The following is a 17,199-nucleotide window of genomic DNA, read 5'->3' on the forward strand; positions in this document are numbered from 1 at the left end:
TCTTTTCCAAAATAATAGTGAACACCATTCAAAAAGAAAAAAAATAAAGAAATTGAGCAACAATTTGGTTCACTAATCACTGAACTCATAAATTTTGACAACGTAAAAAACTTTTATCTTACTTTGGTCTTTTTTTCGTTGAGAATTTGCAATCGTCAATTAAGCTGAATTAAGCTTTCCTTCGTTGTGTATTTTCTGAATCAATTCTCTTACAAGTTGAAAAATGTTCTATCAACTTTAGCTTATAATTATTCTTTTCAAATGTTATTTCGATACTCTGAACGACAATTTTACTCGTTCCTTTAATTTCAAATTTCAATTTCTATACCAATTTATTGCTTGTGCAGTGTGTCTGTCTAGTTGTATAGATAATTTATCCATTATATCTTCTATACGTGGATTAAATTTCAGTTCAGCACCACTCTTATCAAATGTTATCATTATCATTACTGTATATCACTACGTCGCTTATTATATGTAATTGTTTCAAAAAATTCCTTAAGATAGTTTTCAAAGTATTCCGAAGTGGAAATGCTTTAGATAGGAAAAAGCAACATCAGAAATAATTTGCATCATCATCATCATCATCATAATAATAATAATAATAATAATAATAATCCACTGAATTAGTTCATTTATTAGTTTTTGTATATTTTTATAACAAAATTACAGCGTTTAAATGATTCTCACAAAAATACAATCACAATTTAAGGTAGTCTATATATAACATTTGTATGCATTTACGCAAAACCACTTATTTTCCCTCTACTTTGATCCCCATAATGACATATAATTTGAAAGATATGTGTTGAAGAGAAAAAGAAACCAAATCTGAAGTTTTAAATTTCATTAATGTTACAATGTTATCGCGTAATCATCAGTTATCATTTTTACCACCATTAATATCGATGCTCGACATCCAGCAATCAAATTTGTATTTGCAAATAAGTAAATAATCGAGTTGGTATCGGATATTTCAGTAGTATTCACATACTCTTACTTATATTCCTCAAAGCTTTTCAGCAGACACGTGTTTATCTTAACATATAGGTGGGAAGGAGCAAAATACAACTTAGAAAGTGCAGTGTTATAGTTTGATCACATATTGCGCACTTGTCAATAAAGTAAGTGGGATTGGAACTGAAAGAAGCGCAGGTAGATTTCTGAGATTTTATCTTGTGAAATGACTGCACTGCTATATATTCTGATGATAATCGCGCAACTGTCACTTTATCACATCTCAGCGAAACTTACGTTATTGATGCGATGAGGCAATAATGGTAAGCATGGCTATAATTCAATTATTTTAGGTACTGGGAACTTTATAAATACTGCAAAACTGCAGTTAGAGTATTTATAAATGTAATTTATATGAGAGCAGGTTAAGTGACCTTTCAGGAAGGAAAAGGAAAGGAGAGAATGAGGTTAAGAAGTTGGTATTAGTTAATTATTTTGTGGTTGGTCAATACCTTCATATTACAAGAAATCTATGTTTAAAAGTAAAGAATACAACTCTTTGAATTTGGATATGACAGATAGGCTCATATAGACCAGTGCTGTAATCTTCTCACACTGCATTTTACTTGCGATGAAACGAAAACTGTATCCTTTATTTTAATAAAAAAAAAAGCAGGTATAATTTGACATTAGAGAAGATCGAAGATCAGGAAAATTTCATCGTAATAATTTGTTTTGATAAGCAACTACTTTGAGAGCTTCTAACCTTGGGTCCATATTGGACATGGGGGCAAAATTTTGCTATGTTATGTTAGTAAAAGGTTTCTAAGTAAACAGGTGATGGTTCATAAGGAACCTGAGTTAATTAGAAGAAGGTAAAGCGATCGGTGATGTCGAAAGATACTGTACCGTACGAGGACGATGTTGCACCCCAAAAGAAATCACAGAAGAGGAGATGAAATTCACATGGAGCAAAAGCACAGAACAGAGATGATGTAAACCAGTGCTTTCCTTGCATTCTTAGCTGTTGAAACAGGCTGACGGTTTCTTTCCCAATCCCGTTTACTGGAACTTTCTAGTAACTTATACAACTTTATCAGTAGGCAAATGCTTCATCAAAGCTTTTTCGAAATTATAAATAGCACATATAAATAATTCTAAAAATGTCAGGTCAATGGAATAAAAATGGAAAGAAAAGTAGGATACTGAATTTGCAGACTATCAAATCCAGACCCTATGAACTTTTTAAACTTGAAAAAAAGGAAACGACCAGGTCAATAAGAAATCTTTTTCTTCACTACAAAAAAGACTGAATCACAATAAATAAAACAATTAATCCGGAGAGAACTTCCATTTTCAGTTTGTTAAACATACAATATAAAAAATGTTCTATAAATGAATTTTTTTCTTAGATTTAGAAGATGCAAAATTCAGAAAGTTGATGTGCAGATGAAAAGCCATGACCAATGAGATGGCTGGTAAATTAATAAGAACACTGAACATTTAATGTATAAAACAGCGTCGAGAAAATTGAAAAAAGACAAAAGATGACAAGATGAAAGAATAAGGAGGAGTAAATCACATTACATTTTTTAGTAGAGATGCAGCGAATTTGAAACACAACTGATTCCTTTACACAACGTGTTCAGAAAACATCAACATTTGCAATTGGCTTTTTTTTCCAGCGCATAGGAATAGATGCGATAGTTTCTGATACTCGCTGAAAATGGCCTCTATGCAAAAAGCCACACCAAGCAACTTACAAAAATATAAATAATACATTGTTTTTGTAACTAGATTTTGGACTACTCAATTTCTGATGTGAAGCAGTTAAAACTAAGTTTCGAATTCAAAGAAAAAGAGCAACCACCAAAATAGACTAAAAACCAAGCGTCGTGCAAATATTCTTGACATATGCATTTTAAAGGACTAAGAAATTCAAACTTTTCATCATATATGAAAAATGCATTGCCATCAATGAAGACACATACTACTATTACTACTACTACTACTAATACTAGTATACTTATTACTACACAGTACAATATGGTAGTTGAAAGCAGAACAAATTAAATATGTCACTGCCTAAAAATGATTAAACCGTACACAAAATGAAAGAATTTGGATCACTAACGAGGTACCATGTGAATCGATGGCCGGATGATTCCAACAATCAGAGTTTCCCACTAAAAATAACCGTCCTCAACCGAAACAGGATTAATTTGGCAAAAATAGTCGAGGACCAGCAATTACTATATCATCAACCCATACAGATTTCTTAGTTTCTTAAGTTTTTTTTTTCTCTTTTTTTTTAGTTACATTATGCTTGCCTGATTTTTTCCAAAGAAACAAGTTTGTCTTCCGAAATCCAAATCCTATAACTCACACCAAATTGATTCTACTGGATTACAATAGCGTCACAGATTTTAAAGACTTAAATTCAAAAAATAATGTAATGAATGTGACACAAAAAAGAAAGAGATAAAACCCAGATTGAGGACAATTATTTTTGCGAATAAAAGAAATTACAAATTTAAGGAAGACAAAATTCTACCACATTTTCGTTCTTCATTATGTTAACTAAACCATCAGACCAAAAAAGGCTGGAAAATTCGTTGGAAGGTAGTAGTGTAGGACAGTAAGTACTTTTAAGTACTCTTTGTATAGATAATTTACAAATTTCAATCAGAATTTTGTCGTTAAGGGATATCTTTGCCCAAAAATAACAAATTTAAAAATCTTAATCAAAACAACGTATTTGCCACTTCACTGTCCCATCACAAATTTAACTCTTGTGCTATTTTCGATGCAATATTCTTAAAACCAATTGATGTCCCCGATATTCGTTTAAATCGAACGCCATTTAGACTCAGCCTTGGCAATTTGCAAACCTTAAAGAAAGACATAAATTGTTGGTCAACAAGTAAAACATTTACTACCTCTCGAATTTTTAAGAAAATTCTCAAAGTGTTAGATATACAAAAAAGACATTTACTTCAATTATTATAAAGTTTTCAGTAACTGTACACTTGTGAAAAATTCAATGATACATGAATGTTAGAAGTTCGCATATCCTATCAAGAAATATAGCTTACTTCCATTTCCCACTGTACCAGCGAGTCGGTATTGGGATCACCATGTACGCACAATAATAAATATCTTTCACGCTGCTCATAATCACAGTTGTTTTGGTCCAGAACTTTTCGAATTTCTCTAAAACAAAAAACAAAAAAAAAAAAATTTAACGATGAATTTAATTCTCGCACTCATATATTTGTTATATAAGAGAATCTTTTTATAGAAATCCAATAGCCTATCAAAGTACTGTCATGAAACAAAAAGGCATAATCTATCGCATAAATTATACTGAATTGAAATCTAACTTCAAAGACTTACTTCATCATTTCTTCTGGTGCTAAAGAGCTAGTAGTTTTCATACTCCATGTGAATCGCAGCGACCGTGGCTTCACTTCATCACCATTTGATATATCACACCCAACACCCAGTGCTGCATTTGGTGTCATGACAAATTGACCATGATGCTGCTGACTAGTGTTTAATCGTTTAAATCCAGCAATACCGGTAGTCGGCCCAATGGTTCCACTTCTCACACTATGTTTGACCGTTTCACCTGTGTTAATTGGTGTTGGCGGTGATGTCGTAGTGAGAGCAGATCCTTCAGCAATCCCCACGATTGGTGTCCTGCGCGATGACTGATATAGAGATGAGGCACAGGTTGATGGTCCGCTACCAAAAGTACCAGTGACATAGTACGTTGATGGTAGCTGGACACTGCATGCATCACCCGCTCTCGAGCTATGATGATGGTTTCCTCCAGTAACGGCACCACTGTTTGACGATGCCATCGATGGGCTAAACGATTGGATGGAATCACTGGACGATCGTATCGTATCACTCACATTGTTCGGCAAAAATATGGTTACAAGATTTCGGGATAAGAGAGCTGCGGAAGCATTTATTGGGTAATCCGCTGCTTTAATGTACCGGAGGAGTAGGAAATATTGGTAACTAGCATCAATTACCAGTCAGGGAATTTGAGCAGTAAAGTAAACCACGGGAAGGCTTGATACGAATAACTAATGTTAGTGGTAGCACTTACTCAGAGCTCAGCGATATCATACCGTAACTGCTACCATTATGCATGAAAAGCGGCCTAACGGAAATGAAGCCCTTATATTTAAAGCTTGCAAGTTATTAGCTTCACTATAACCATTGTGGCTGTTGATGATGGGTAATCTGCTGCTGACTGCTGTTAACATTACTACCAGTAAATAAATTTCGTTGGATTGCCTACTTCATGACTATTGGTGACAGGAGCAAGAGTAAAGCTGTTTGTTTATTGAAATACCACGACCGGAAAAGCAACGAATTTGTGACAATACAGTAGGGATAATAGGTAAAGTTGTTTAATTCGTTTTCGTTAAGTTCGACAAGTTTAGTTTAGTTTAGTTCAGTAAGTTGTTTTGCAAAGTAAATGCGGATATAACGTGGATATATTGCTGATAAGGATAATTTTGATGACAATGATGATAGAAGATAATGATATTTCTGCTCAGCAGATGAACCATTACAAAAAACAAAGAGTAGTGGAATAATAGGGCACTTGCCGAAATTAATCCTCAAAAATTTTCACTGCTTGCTTCGCATCATTCGCTTTAAAATTTTTGCTTTCAGATCCAATCACTTGAAAAATCATTTTGAAGATGTTAGGCACTAATTTTTCATGAAAAGAATTTAAAACTCATGCAGAATTATAAATAAATGCTTACACCGCAAATAAAGATACAAAAAATGGAAAAGAAAGAAGCGCACATTATAAACTTTTCTCTGTTAATTAAAATCAAGTACACTTCAGTTTGAAAAAAAGATTTTAGTAAACTGTGATTTGGAATACTCGCTAAGGACAATGAACCTGAACACCGTGCTTTGAAATTAGCAAAATAAAGCATTACCGAAGTGCAAATAATTAGCTATTTCATAGAAAACTGATCTAATCAAAGATGTGCGAAATAGTGAAATATGTGTATATATAATCAAACACTCGAATGGTCCTCTTAGAGAAAAAGTTAGATTTGAAAAAAGTAAGATGAAAACTGCAATTAGAGTGACAGTGACTTTCAGATACAATCTGAATGTCAAGGAAATACTTTCCAAAATATTCCAGTGTAAGCGAAAAGGAATGCGAAATTCTCGGGTCTTGGAGATCAGAAAAAAATTATAACAGATGACTTTCGATAATGTGGTGCTGCGCACTATATAAACAATGGATGCAAGCAAGATTACCAAACGTGTTATTCTGCGACATAAAATATGATAGTTGAATATAAGTTCATTTCTTCAGAATGTTTAGCATCAACAGATCCTTTCGAAGATATTAAGATGAAGTGAATTAAACAGTTCAAAGCATAAGATAAAGTCTTAGTGAATGGCCAAAGTGGCATTAACAAAATTATTCGATAAAACACAAAACCGTTGCTTTTCCGGAAGGAAGAATTCATCCAAAATAATTACTTATCTAATAGCTGAGCAGTTGAATTATTATTCCTGTGCCGACATGTGAGCGAGGAGGAAATAGTCTAGTCTTGTGCAAAATAGCAATACATCGGTGAAAATTCATAATTGTGAGCAAACGATGGAGAAGTGAAGGAACCATCACCATAACCCGCATACTCGTACAAATTAAATGAAATAAACCAAAATGTTGTAAATGATTCTTAAGAAAAAATGAGCTGATAAAAAAGATGAGAATATAATACTGCCACAGCATAAAACTTTAAACAAACATCTCAGTAATGCTGAAGAATGAGATATATCGATCGATCGTCTTCTTAAAAGAATCAATCGATAATATATTCTTCAGCATCAACTTTCTCTTTGAAGGTTAATTACAAGTGAATCCATAGTAGTAAACAAGTGGCATCACTAAAAAAGCAAAACCATTTTGAGTGTAACTAGAGTAAAATGACTCATTCTGTAGACCATTCAAAAAGCACCTTTCCATAATGCAGGGCTGGATAGTAAATTCTTCTTTCCCAATTACATTTCAAGCAAGTCCTGCACTTATATTAAACTAAATTAGCTTAATATAAATTGTATGAAGCTTTTTCATTCCCTAACAAAAAATTTTCAAACTTCATCACTAGGAAATTTTGGTTAGTAAAAGCATAACACCTGCAAGCAAAATAAGCATTTTGCTCCATATGTGAATATGTGAAAGCTCTTTATCTCATATAAATTAAAAGAACCAATTAGTAAAGTAAGTAATACAAGCTGGGATTAGCTGCAGATATGATGATAAAACCCCTTCAGAAATCGTTTACATAGGAAGTGCTCATGTTTTAAACAAAATTTAGATCAGCATCTGGCTGAAATGGAACTACTAACCGGCGAGTAAGCTTGGATAGTTTGGAAAGGAATGATCCACGTGGACCACCGTTGCCTGCTGTATTAGCACCATGTACTACCTCCGTTTCAACATCATCATCCAAACTTCCCTATAATTGAAAAGTAAAGAAAGGAACACTAAGTTTGTTTAAAGATACGTAATTTCATCCCTTAGAAATCATTCCATTCACTGATCCGGATTAGCCTCCGAAATAAAATAACTTATAACTCGTTTGTATACATCAGTCATGTGTTATATGAAGTTCATAATGAAATAAAAAGAAACCTTGTTGTGCTCCGTTTTCCCATGAAAAGTTTGTCTGTTACGAGTATGTCTAGGAAAGGCAGCATTTTGTATTGCTGTACCATGTGTACTTAACACTGCGGCTGATGGTATAGTTTGTGCGTCTAAGGAAGGCTAAAATAAAAATTTTGTTAATTAAAGTGATAGAAAGATCAATCAGTGTTTCATTATCAGTACCATCATCAAGTCGTAGTGGTTGAATTCTACGTGTTGTGATTTGATATTCTTAATGATCGCAAAAGTTTAAAAAAAAAAAAAAAAAAAATTACGAACACTCATACACCTTGAACAAACCTGAAATCTTCCACTAATTCTGTTGTCACATATATTTTAAAAAATTAGTATTACATAAATTTCACTTAAATGAAGAAACATACTGCTGTCACCGCAACAGGATTCAGAGCAGTGCCAGTTGCAGATTTGGTCAACTTTGGGCTATTATTCTGTGAATGTGGCAACAACGCAGATGGTGATGTTTCGTTAATAGCTAAATTTTTGATAACTGCTTGTGCAGATGCGCTTTGATGAAGCCTGAAAAAGCTAAACATTGGAATCTAGAAATTAAACAAAAGTAGGCGAAAGTTTTGTAAAAAGAGATATTATCATCCAAACAATAACATAGCACAAAACCAGGTATTTCTAAAAATCCAATTTGAAATAATGCACTTATTTTGTTTTACAAGCAAAGAAAATTTTAACGAAAGTTAGTAAATTACATACAGCTCACTAGGAAACCATCTAATTTTTGGTAAAGAAATCAACCAGTCGAAATTATTGTATTTAACACGAACTAATAAATCAGCATTGCCAACAATGTTTCTGGAAGACAGTTCAGATCTACATAAATTATTCCCTTTCGATCACTTGAAATAAGGATGTTTTCTCTAATTCCTAAAAAAATCTTTGAAAATATCCACGAATATGGAATATATTTAAGCAATCCAAGCCCAAATTCACAAAGACCCATAAAATCCTAATGGTAATCAAGCTATGCTTTCAATCGTCTTTCAATCCCAAACAATGATTTATTAGTTGGAGTTCAAAATAAAAGACAAGTAAAAAAATTATATTTATAAGAAAAAATATTAAACGCCACATATTATTGCCGTAAATATAACAAAAAAGAGAAAAGTATCAATGCATAACTAGATTAAATTCAAGAATAATTTATCAAAGTATATTTGGGACGCTTCAAGAAATATGGTATCTAATACTCCACAAAGGTTCTAGAACCAATTCTAAACCGAAGGAATTTTGATGTAAGAATATATTCTTCATTTCCGAAAATTCAATCTAACTGTAGCTCTACAATGCATATCTGTAAGATAAAGATTTCGGAAATACGTATAATTTCGACTAAGGATCGTGGAGATGGTTGAATGTCACAGTTTGTCATCAAAAATATGTGAGAAAAAAAATCATTATGATAACACATGAAAATGAAAGACAACAGTTCTTGGAAAACACACAATTATTTCAACAAGAAAATCATACACTATTCACAAGCATATAGCAAGTCTTTGAATAAGTGATTCTGGAGTATTCCAGAATCAAAATCGCCATAACTTATATTTGGAATATTCTCAAAATACACCAAAACAATTCGGCAATTCCCCCAACAAAACTTTGAACAAATCATTCACATACTTTTCCTCTTTTTTTTCCGGCTGCTCTATTGTTGGACCAAGTGTTAATGCAGGTGACTGCTGCCGTGATATCGCGGTAGAATCTCCATCATCGGCATCACTACCAGCGTAACGACCAGTATCGACACCTTTATCAGTAGTTGCATGTGCTGTAACTGCTAGTTCAGCTTTCCCGTTATCGCCATTAGTAGCGAACAGTTCACCGTTTTCATTGTCATCCTCCTTAATCGACGGCTCATTTGGCGTTGCCGAAATAGAGCCGCTTTTCTAGAATCAAAGACTTTATGAATTCACGAGTTTTGGACTATATGAAAATAATTTGTTAATGTAGAGAAAATAAAGTAAAAAATCGAAAAGATTCAGCAACCAAAATACCTGTAGCGATGTGATCTTCTGCTGCGCAGAATTTGAAGAAAATGGCGAACTCGAAGTACCACGAGCAGACGAGGATCCAGTAATACTCTTAGGTAAACCTTTCGTACTGCAAAACATCAAATTACAAGTGACATACATCACCTATACTTTAATTCAGATAATTTTATCAAATTTTTTTGTGTTCCTGGAAATGTATGAGAAAGCTTTCTATCCTTGAATCTTCACGATTAGTCGGTCAAAAAAAAAGTGATCGAAAAATACTTTCTTTAGTGCGAGAAACTCACTCAATTGTCGGATACACAAATCGTGGTCCCGTTGGCAAGATTCCTCTCGCCCCTAAATTAGATAGCGGTGTTCGCGCCGGAACGGAAGCCTTCCTAAACCCAGAAACAGCAGCAGCTTGTACACCACTTCCGACGGCTTGCATTACATTTGAAGGATAGTTGGGCACTGAAATCAATTATCAAATTCACGAAAATAACTGAACGTACAATTCTAGTCAAGATACAATGATAAAAACATTCTTGAGATCTTGCATAAAATCTTGCAATATAAGATAACATACTTATATGACCTGGTTGCATACTAAGCGCTTGCCGACCACCTGGTGGACCAACAACATGTCGCATTGTAACCGGTGCTACACCAGATATGACTCGTTGTGTTCCAGGTGATGTTGTGACATGAATTTCCGACGGTAAAAGTGTTGTTGGAAGTTGAGCAGCTGGTGTAATTGTTTGCTCCTGTGATCCACGCCGTGTCTTTATTGATGGTACTTGGGCTGATGTTGAACGAGGCACAAATTTCTGAGTCTAAAAAAAATCTGCTGTTCAAACAAATTTTACGAATGATTCTTGTGTTTTTCGGAACTTTGATTCTGACATCAATAAGCTTGATATCTTCTCCAGTTCATTTTTAATAAATCAGAATTTTTCAAATCGGAAATTTACCATAGCAAAACCAGTAGAAGCGGGTGGTTGAGTATGCGGACTTTGACCTTGCGTTATTCCATGAGCAACACTTTGTGCTGATGCGGGATTCAATTGAGCATTTAGGACAGCTTCTCCGTCAAGCTGAAAAATTCGAAGATATGAAATGACATTTCATTAACTTTCAAAGATTGATACCACTTTTGGTTCCAAGGATCATCAGCTGCTTTCCAGTCTTAATTTCGGATTATTTGGACAAATTAGAAAACACTTATAATGATGTCCAATTGAGCCTGAATAAGCTTTGTCAGCTTAATAAAAATTAATCGTGAGATGGCCTTGTGAACATAACTATGCTAAGATCGATCACCTATTTTCCACTTTCTTTTACAGCTGATCAGATCAATGCCTTGAACGATTCAAACAGTTTACCTCGCGTTTTTTTTCTCCCAGCAAAATGTATATGGCATGAAGATCATCGAAACTACCTTTGTCGAGTGATACCATTATTGCATTACGACTGTAACCCATTTGCTGGATAATGGCTATTCGATTTTCATCTTTAACGTCCTTCGGTGGTTCGATATATGGTTTCAATTCGTCATCTTCATAACCTATATTCATCCACCTAAAACAAGTTTAAAAAAAATGGTAGGCATAATTCCACTTCTTTTTCTGACTCAATGAAACACAAAAATTTTATATGTCGAAAAGAAACACTATGACTCTATAGAAAGTCAACGATCAATTAATTAAAAAATTTTAACAAGAATATCAAAAAATAGGAAATGACTCACGCCGACCTATCTTTCATGATTGCTTCCAATGTTCCTCTACGAGCTGGATTTAGTACAAGGAACTTCTTAAGAAGATTTTCACAGTCGGTTGACATGTAAAATGGAATTCGATATTTTCCTCTCAGCACCCTTTCTCTTAATTCCTAAAAAATTTGAGGTTGAAAATGCAATACGTCTATTTTTCCAAAACAGCATTCTTCGCAAATAGAAACTGCGCAACAAAAAAAGCACCTTCAAATTTTGCCCATCAAAAGGTAGACTACCAGAGACAAGAGTGTATAAAATAACTCCTAAACTCCAAACATCCACTTCTGGTCCATCATATTTCTTTCCCTGAAACAGTTCCGGAGCTGCGTAAGGCGGACTACCACAGAATGTATCCAATTTATTACCTGAAAAAATTTAATATCTATTAATACAACACAAAACATTTTTCGTCTAGGAATGATAACATTCACAGAAGTGTAGAAAGTGGGTACTGACAGAAAAAAGGCATGATCACAAAGTTGCCCCTCTGAGAAAGACAGATGATATTACATATTTGGAAGAAATAAGAGATTTTAAATGATTAAGTAGGTGTATTCTAATTAAAATATCTCTGTAATTTTGTAGTAACATCGTTGATAACACACAATGTATCAGAATGGCAAAAACTTAAAACCGAAACAAACGAATGAAAAACAGGATAGATTAGATATATAAAGGGAACAACTAAGAAAAATTACCTATTACAAACTGATTGCTGAATCCAAAATCAGCTATTTTGATATTCATATCAGAATCGAGTAGCAAATTTTCCGCCTAAAACGCCTTTTTTTTTCTGCGATCATGAAGAATCAATCAGTTTACAGAAACAATGTCATCAATACTTTAATTTTATGGCATAATTAAATATGATGGTTTGTAAAAATTACAACTGTGCCCATTGCGGCACATATCAACAAATGTGATGTGAGAAGCGACTGCATTAGTTATAGATTCATACAAACTCTAATTTTTTCCTTCTATAGGAATTAAATTTCTTAATTGCTATTAACAAATATGTTGGCAATGTCGGAAAGACAAACATGACTTGCAACGGACTGCCGTAATATACATGGATGCATATATGCTCAAAATTTTTTGCTATCTTACTGTTACAATGAAATGATTTCTTTCTTAGTTCATACTGTGGCATGATGATATCCTAATAAAAAAAATCACCTTCAAATCCCTATGTATGATATTTTTTTGGTGTAGGTATTGTACAGCGGACACAATTTGTCGAAATTTAGCCCTTGCTTCCTTCTCTTTCATCCTACCGTGAGCTACCAAGTAATCGAATACCTAAAAATTAATGTAATAAAAAGTAAAAGACAAAAAGTGATTTAAAAAATTCAATAAAAGAAAGCACTAAATTATGAATTCGAAATTTTCATGTCAGATATAACAAAGAAATGAATGCTTACATCTTACGTCAATGAAAATATGACATGTATGCTTAACACAATTAAGAATTGAAACCCTACCTCTCCACCACTCGCATATTCCATTACAAGGTATAATGTATTTTCAGTTTCCATCACTTGGTAAAGTTTCACTAAATTATGTTACTGCAAGCAATATAAAACAAAAGAAAAACCATTTTCCTCTCCAGTGACTCCATTTTTTTCCATTTAGAAAAGAAAACGCTAGTAACATGTCTATCTTTAAAGTATTTTTTTAAATATTAGAACTTCTCAACTTAGTTACAATTATTGTTCCTCTAGTTTAAACTTCAGCATAGGTGAATTTCAACTTATAAAAATTTTGAAATCTCATACAAAAAAACTGCAGATTTATACAACATCTTATATAAATATGAAATTTCGAAAAAAGGATCTGTTTAGTTCACTAGATGTATTGTCAATAACGTACCAATGTTTGGATGATCCAATTGTTTCATTATTTTTACTTCTCGGAACAGCTGAAAAAGGAATACTCATCCTTAACAACAGAAATATTCCGACGAATTAAATCGATTTCAATTACTCTTCTGCAGTTATGGAATATTTGGGAAAAAAAAAAAACCATTTTCATCTTTTTTTCATGAAATCGAGGAAATATGTGCAACCAACCAACCTTGTGTAGACTGCCTGGATTGAGAGCAGTTTTGTCGATTATCTTAATCGCAACCTCAATACCCGTAGGAATGTGCTTGGCTAGTTTAACCTACAAAATAAACAAAGTGAAAAGAAAAATTTTATTAATTCTTGGTTTTTTATCCTACATTAAATAAAAGTTTTCTAAAGTGAAGGACTGAGAAAATAATCGATCTTCTGATTTCACTTTTTCGCACCAAACTAGTTACAAAATCTTGGTAATTATTTTCAAGCTTCTTCAGTCTAGTAAAAGTTTTCCTCCTGTTTGGTTTGAAAGAAAATTCTATCACTGGGATTTCAATTGAAACTTCTAGACAGCTCTAATAAAACAACTGATAACTATTCCATTCCCATTATGCAAAATCCATCGGTCGATTCCTACATATGTCATGTGAAACAAAAGAAAACAAATTGACAAACTTTGGCAAAATTTCCTTTGCCAATCGTTTTGAGCAACTTATATTTTCCAATATGTGGGTCATCAGTGGTTCGCGACCTGCTCTGCACACGCGTTGTATTCAGATTTGAAGAACGATGATTCCCATGAAATCCAACACTGGTACCGTGATGAGAGCTTGAACTGAACAATCGTTATAAATGTTATAGATATTAGTGTAATAATCATTAATCTTAATAAGTTTCGTTCTTTTAGGTTTGAAAATTTCCAGCATCGGGTTTTTCGACCACTACCCTTCAAAAGAGCTGTAAGATAGTGACCACGAATAAACCAGAATTTTAAAACTAACTACGAGGATGACAGTCATACGTATGAGTTCATCCGAAAAAATCATGTTACTAATAGAGTACAACCTTGGGTGAGCTCCATGATGAGAGGATATTTGCGTACCAGTACGCGAACCATTGCTACCAGCACTGGCATGATGGTGGGAGTTGGAAGATGAAGGAGCAGTCATTGGTGCATGCTGTACCGTGGTTGCCATCCAGGTATGTGATTCTGATGGCAGGCGGCAAAAAGCACTGGTTGGTACTTTGGTTGATGAACAAGATGTCTTCTGCAAAAATGTAAGGGTTGAACCTCCCTTAAAACTCGAAAAACACTTATTTGATAACAATGGATCGATAATTAAACTTAGCAACTTATAAGTAGCAAATAATCTCTTAAGTTACCTTTTCATAAGATTGTTCAACTTTGCAATTCAGCCATTTTAATTCAGTACTTTCTTTCATAGCACAATCAAGGGAATAGTGAATAAAAAAAAAGAATTGCACATAATCATACACATGGAATTGTTTCAGTATTTCATAACTCAAAAGATGAAGGTGAATCAATAATTGAAAGATTGTGGATTGTTAGGGTTAGCAATAACATCCACGAAAACTGTATGAATCTGTATAATGGACTACATCCATCCTTTTTTCCTTCAACTTCGATAGAGAAAGCAAGACTTGCAATACTACTAAATTAAAGAAAATTTGCTCTTTAACCCTGCATTATTTTGGGTTTTGGATGGCGACCTACTGAAACAAATCATGAAATGGACAAGATAAGCTCCCAATCAGAATGGACTGAATTCTCGACGGCAACATTTGTAATGTAGATAAAAAAGCTATTATTTTACTATAAAATAATTAAGCTTGCCCTTTCCTTGCTCTCTTAAATCTTTTCGCCTTTTCTTTCAACACTGTCTTAGTAACTTGCACAAGCAGCATGATCATAAAGTTAAACTGATGGATTTTTGGCAAAAACATAAATGTAAACACTGCAACATTCTGTGCGATGTGATGTTACCTGTTTTATAACGCATTGTACTTTTTCCTGACAACCCAGCAATCTAACTGCTGTTGCAGGTGGAAATAATTCCTCTCCGGTGTAAAGATTACGTATACTATAGTGTAAGGAAAAATCTTGAAATATGCAAATTTTCAAAAATAAGTAATATTTGGATGCTCTAACTAAAATCTCAAAAAGTCAGAATAATACATACATTCTTCCCGCTGTTAGTGGATAATGTTGGAGCAGTATCCTGAGTTTTAATCTTTCGGAATGATTTCCGCACAGGCGGTATGTTACTGTTTTTCCGGATTATATTCTTATTTATTGCTTCAGTGCTAGAGCACGAATTCACATACTCCTGAAATAAACCGAAAATGTAATAAATTATCCTCCATCCTGGGAGCGTTACATGAAGGAAAAGAGTAAACGTGAATTATGTCTTTTTTACACATCAACTGCACAAAATCGTGACACAATATGAAAGTAAATTTCCAGACGAAATACAGCCAAAATCAATAAACAATATTACCTCATAGATCACATGGCATTTAAGATTAAGAAAGATAATGTTACAGATATCAACTGCAAGTAGACTTAACTGTAATGGATTTTTCAAATGGTTACTAGTAGCTAACATACTTACAATGCCATGCATACTGTAATAATAGCTATGACAAATTAATCAGATCTATCAATTAAACGAACAATTTTACGCATTAACAGATTACTATTTTTACGATTCTTTATGCATAGACGATTTAAACAAATGTATCGCAATTAATAACGACACGTCTATGAAATTCTATGTATATTATAACTAATAACAAGACGGAACAGTGCAAACATGCTCGCTGCAGAATCGACCATAAAAATGAAATAATCAAGGTGTTGCAACTGTATTCAAATTCAAAATTGGTACAAAGAAAGCCTTGGTGATATCATCAATTACCAGATTGTACAGGACTGATAATTGACGAAGTGATAAGGCCTATTCCACAAGAAGCAAAGATAAGCCAATCAAATCACCGCCCACCAACACTAACACCACCCAGCCGTATACAAACCAAACATGGTCCGATTTAACAACAGCCACTTTTGCAATTCAATAATCCCAGACCAACTACAACAAGCTCGTCCAAAATGATGGAATAATAGTTGGAACTGACGAGTGCAACTGATATTATATAATACTCAAAGATAATGCACATTCTTAGTGTCCTCATTTGTATAAAATATTTATGTAAGATGCTGTAACTTTTATAAAAAGCGAACAATTTTCCATTCATTTCTCTTTCACTAACTAATAAATGTAATTTGCAGTAAATATTGCAGTTCAAATTTTAAGAATTTCTACCATATAAATTGAATGAAATGAGTACATTATCATTAACGAAAATTCAATTAAGGATGCAATATGCACAGGTAAAAAAGGTAAAATTGATAGCAATCAATGAACTGAAAATTTCTCTTCTTTCTTCCAACAATCGAATGCTTTCCATCTCAATCATAGCCTATCTATCTCCATTTATTTAATAATATTCTAGTCAAAATATTAATAAGCTTTTGGGACAGATTCAATATGACTGGCTGGCTGGCATGAAATAAATCGATAACCTTGTTCCAATTCAATCATTCCTACATATATAAAGTTGTGGTGCGCATCATTGACCGTCCATGAAATGGATGGTGATAAGATAAGCTGCTGATAAATCATCCGATGATATATGCCTTCCTCATTAGCTGCTTATCATAATAATGTTGCATGGAAGAATTATTAATTGTTAATTAATCTTTGGTTTTCTCTTTTTTTGGAGATATAAGGAAGAAAATATTGTGCAGAATCAAGAGAATGAGAAAAAGTGAGCAATTGAGGAAAAAAAAAACATTAAACACAATCTTTATACTATTTCCGATTGAATATTTGACGATAT

At 33.4% G+C, this 17,199-nt stretch overlaps 1 protein-coding gene across 7 annotated transcripts in view; it reads right to left on the reverse strand.

Moving 5' to 3' along the window:
• Positions 1 to 3,734: 3,734 nt before the first annotated feature.
• The window catches only part of Bma-par-1 (Kinase associated domain 1 family protein), a gene marked incomplete at both ends in the record, with an annotated part of 28,335 nt that continues 14,870 nt past the window's right edge, over positions 3,735 to 17,199 (reverse strand). The window contains 22 exons of one of the 7 annotated variants that reach the window (XM_043081129.1): positions 3,735 to 3,848; positions 4,053 to 4,170; positions 4,354 to 4,830; positions 7,363 to 7,472; positions 7,649 to 7,780; positions 8,044 to 8,197; positions 9,314 to 9,579; positions 9,688 to 9,793; positions 9,972 to 10,137; positions 10,253 to 10,499; positions 10,638 to 10,760; positions 11,049 to 11,244; positions 11,420 to 11,556; positions 11,645 to 11,805; positions 12,139 to 12,214; positions 12,617 to 12,739; positions 12,922 to 12,992; positions 13,310 to 13,358; positions 13,514 to 13,603; positions 13,954 to 14,107; positions 14,344 to 14,546; positions 15,480 to 15,626. In XM_043081129.1, the coding sequence (XP_042937063.1) occupies positions 3,735 to 3,848; positions 4,053 to 4,170; positions 4,354 to 4,830; positions 7,363 to 7,472; positions 7,649 to 7,780; positions 8,044 to 8,197; positions 9,314 to 9,579; positions 9,688 to 9,793; positions 9,972 to 10,137; positions 10,253 to 10,499; positions 10,638 to 10,760; positions 11,049 to 11,244; positions 11,420 to 11,556; positions 11,645 to 11,805; positions 12,139 to 12,214; positions 12,617 to 12,739; positions 12,922 to 12,992; positions 13,310 to 13,358; positions 13,514 to 13,603; positions 13,954 to 14,107; positions 14,344 to 14,546; positions 15,480 to 15,626 (3,420 nt within the window). Of the gene's footprint in view, positions 3,849 to 4,052; positions 4,171 to 4,353; positions 4,831 to 7,362; positions 7,473 to 7,648; positions 7,781 to 8,043; positions 8,198 to 9,313; positions 9,580 to 9,687; positions 9,794 to 9,971; positions 10,138 to 10,252; positions 10,500 to 10,637; positions 10,761 to 11,048; positions 11,245 to 11,413; positions 11,557 to 11,644; positions 11,806 to 12,138; positions 12,215 to 12,616; positions 12,740 to 12,921; positions 12,993 to 13,309; positions 13,359 to 13,513; positions 13,604 to 13,953; positions 14,114 to 14,343; positions 14,547 to 15,479; positions 15,627 to 17,199 lie in introns of those variants that run through there. The other 6 variants (XM_043081132.1, XM_043081131.1, XM_043081130.1 and 3 more) reach the window with 6 other exon arrangements.

Source organism: Brugia malayi (genome assembly GCF_000002995.4).
Source record: "Brugia malayi strain FR3 genome assembly, contig: Bm_v4_Chr4_scaffold_001, whole genome shotgun sequence".
Classification (NCBI taxonomy): Eukaryota; Metazoa; Nematoda; class Chromadorea; order Rhabditida; family Onchocercidae; genus Brugia; species Brugia malayi.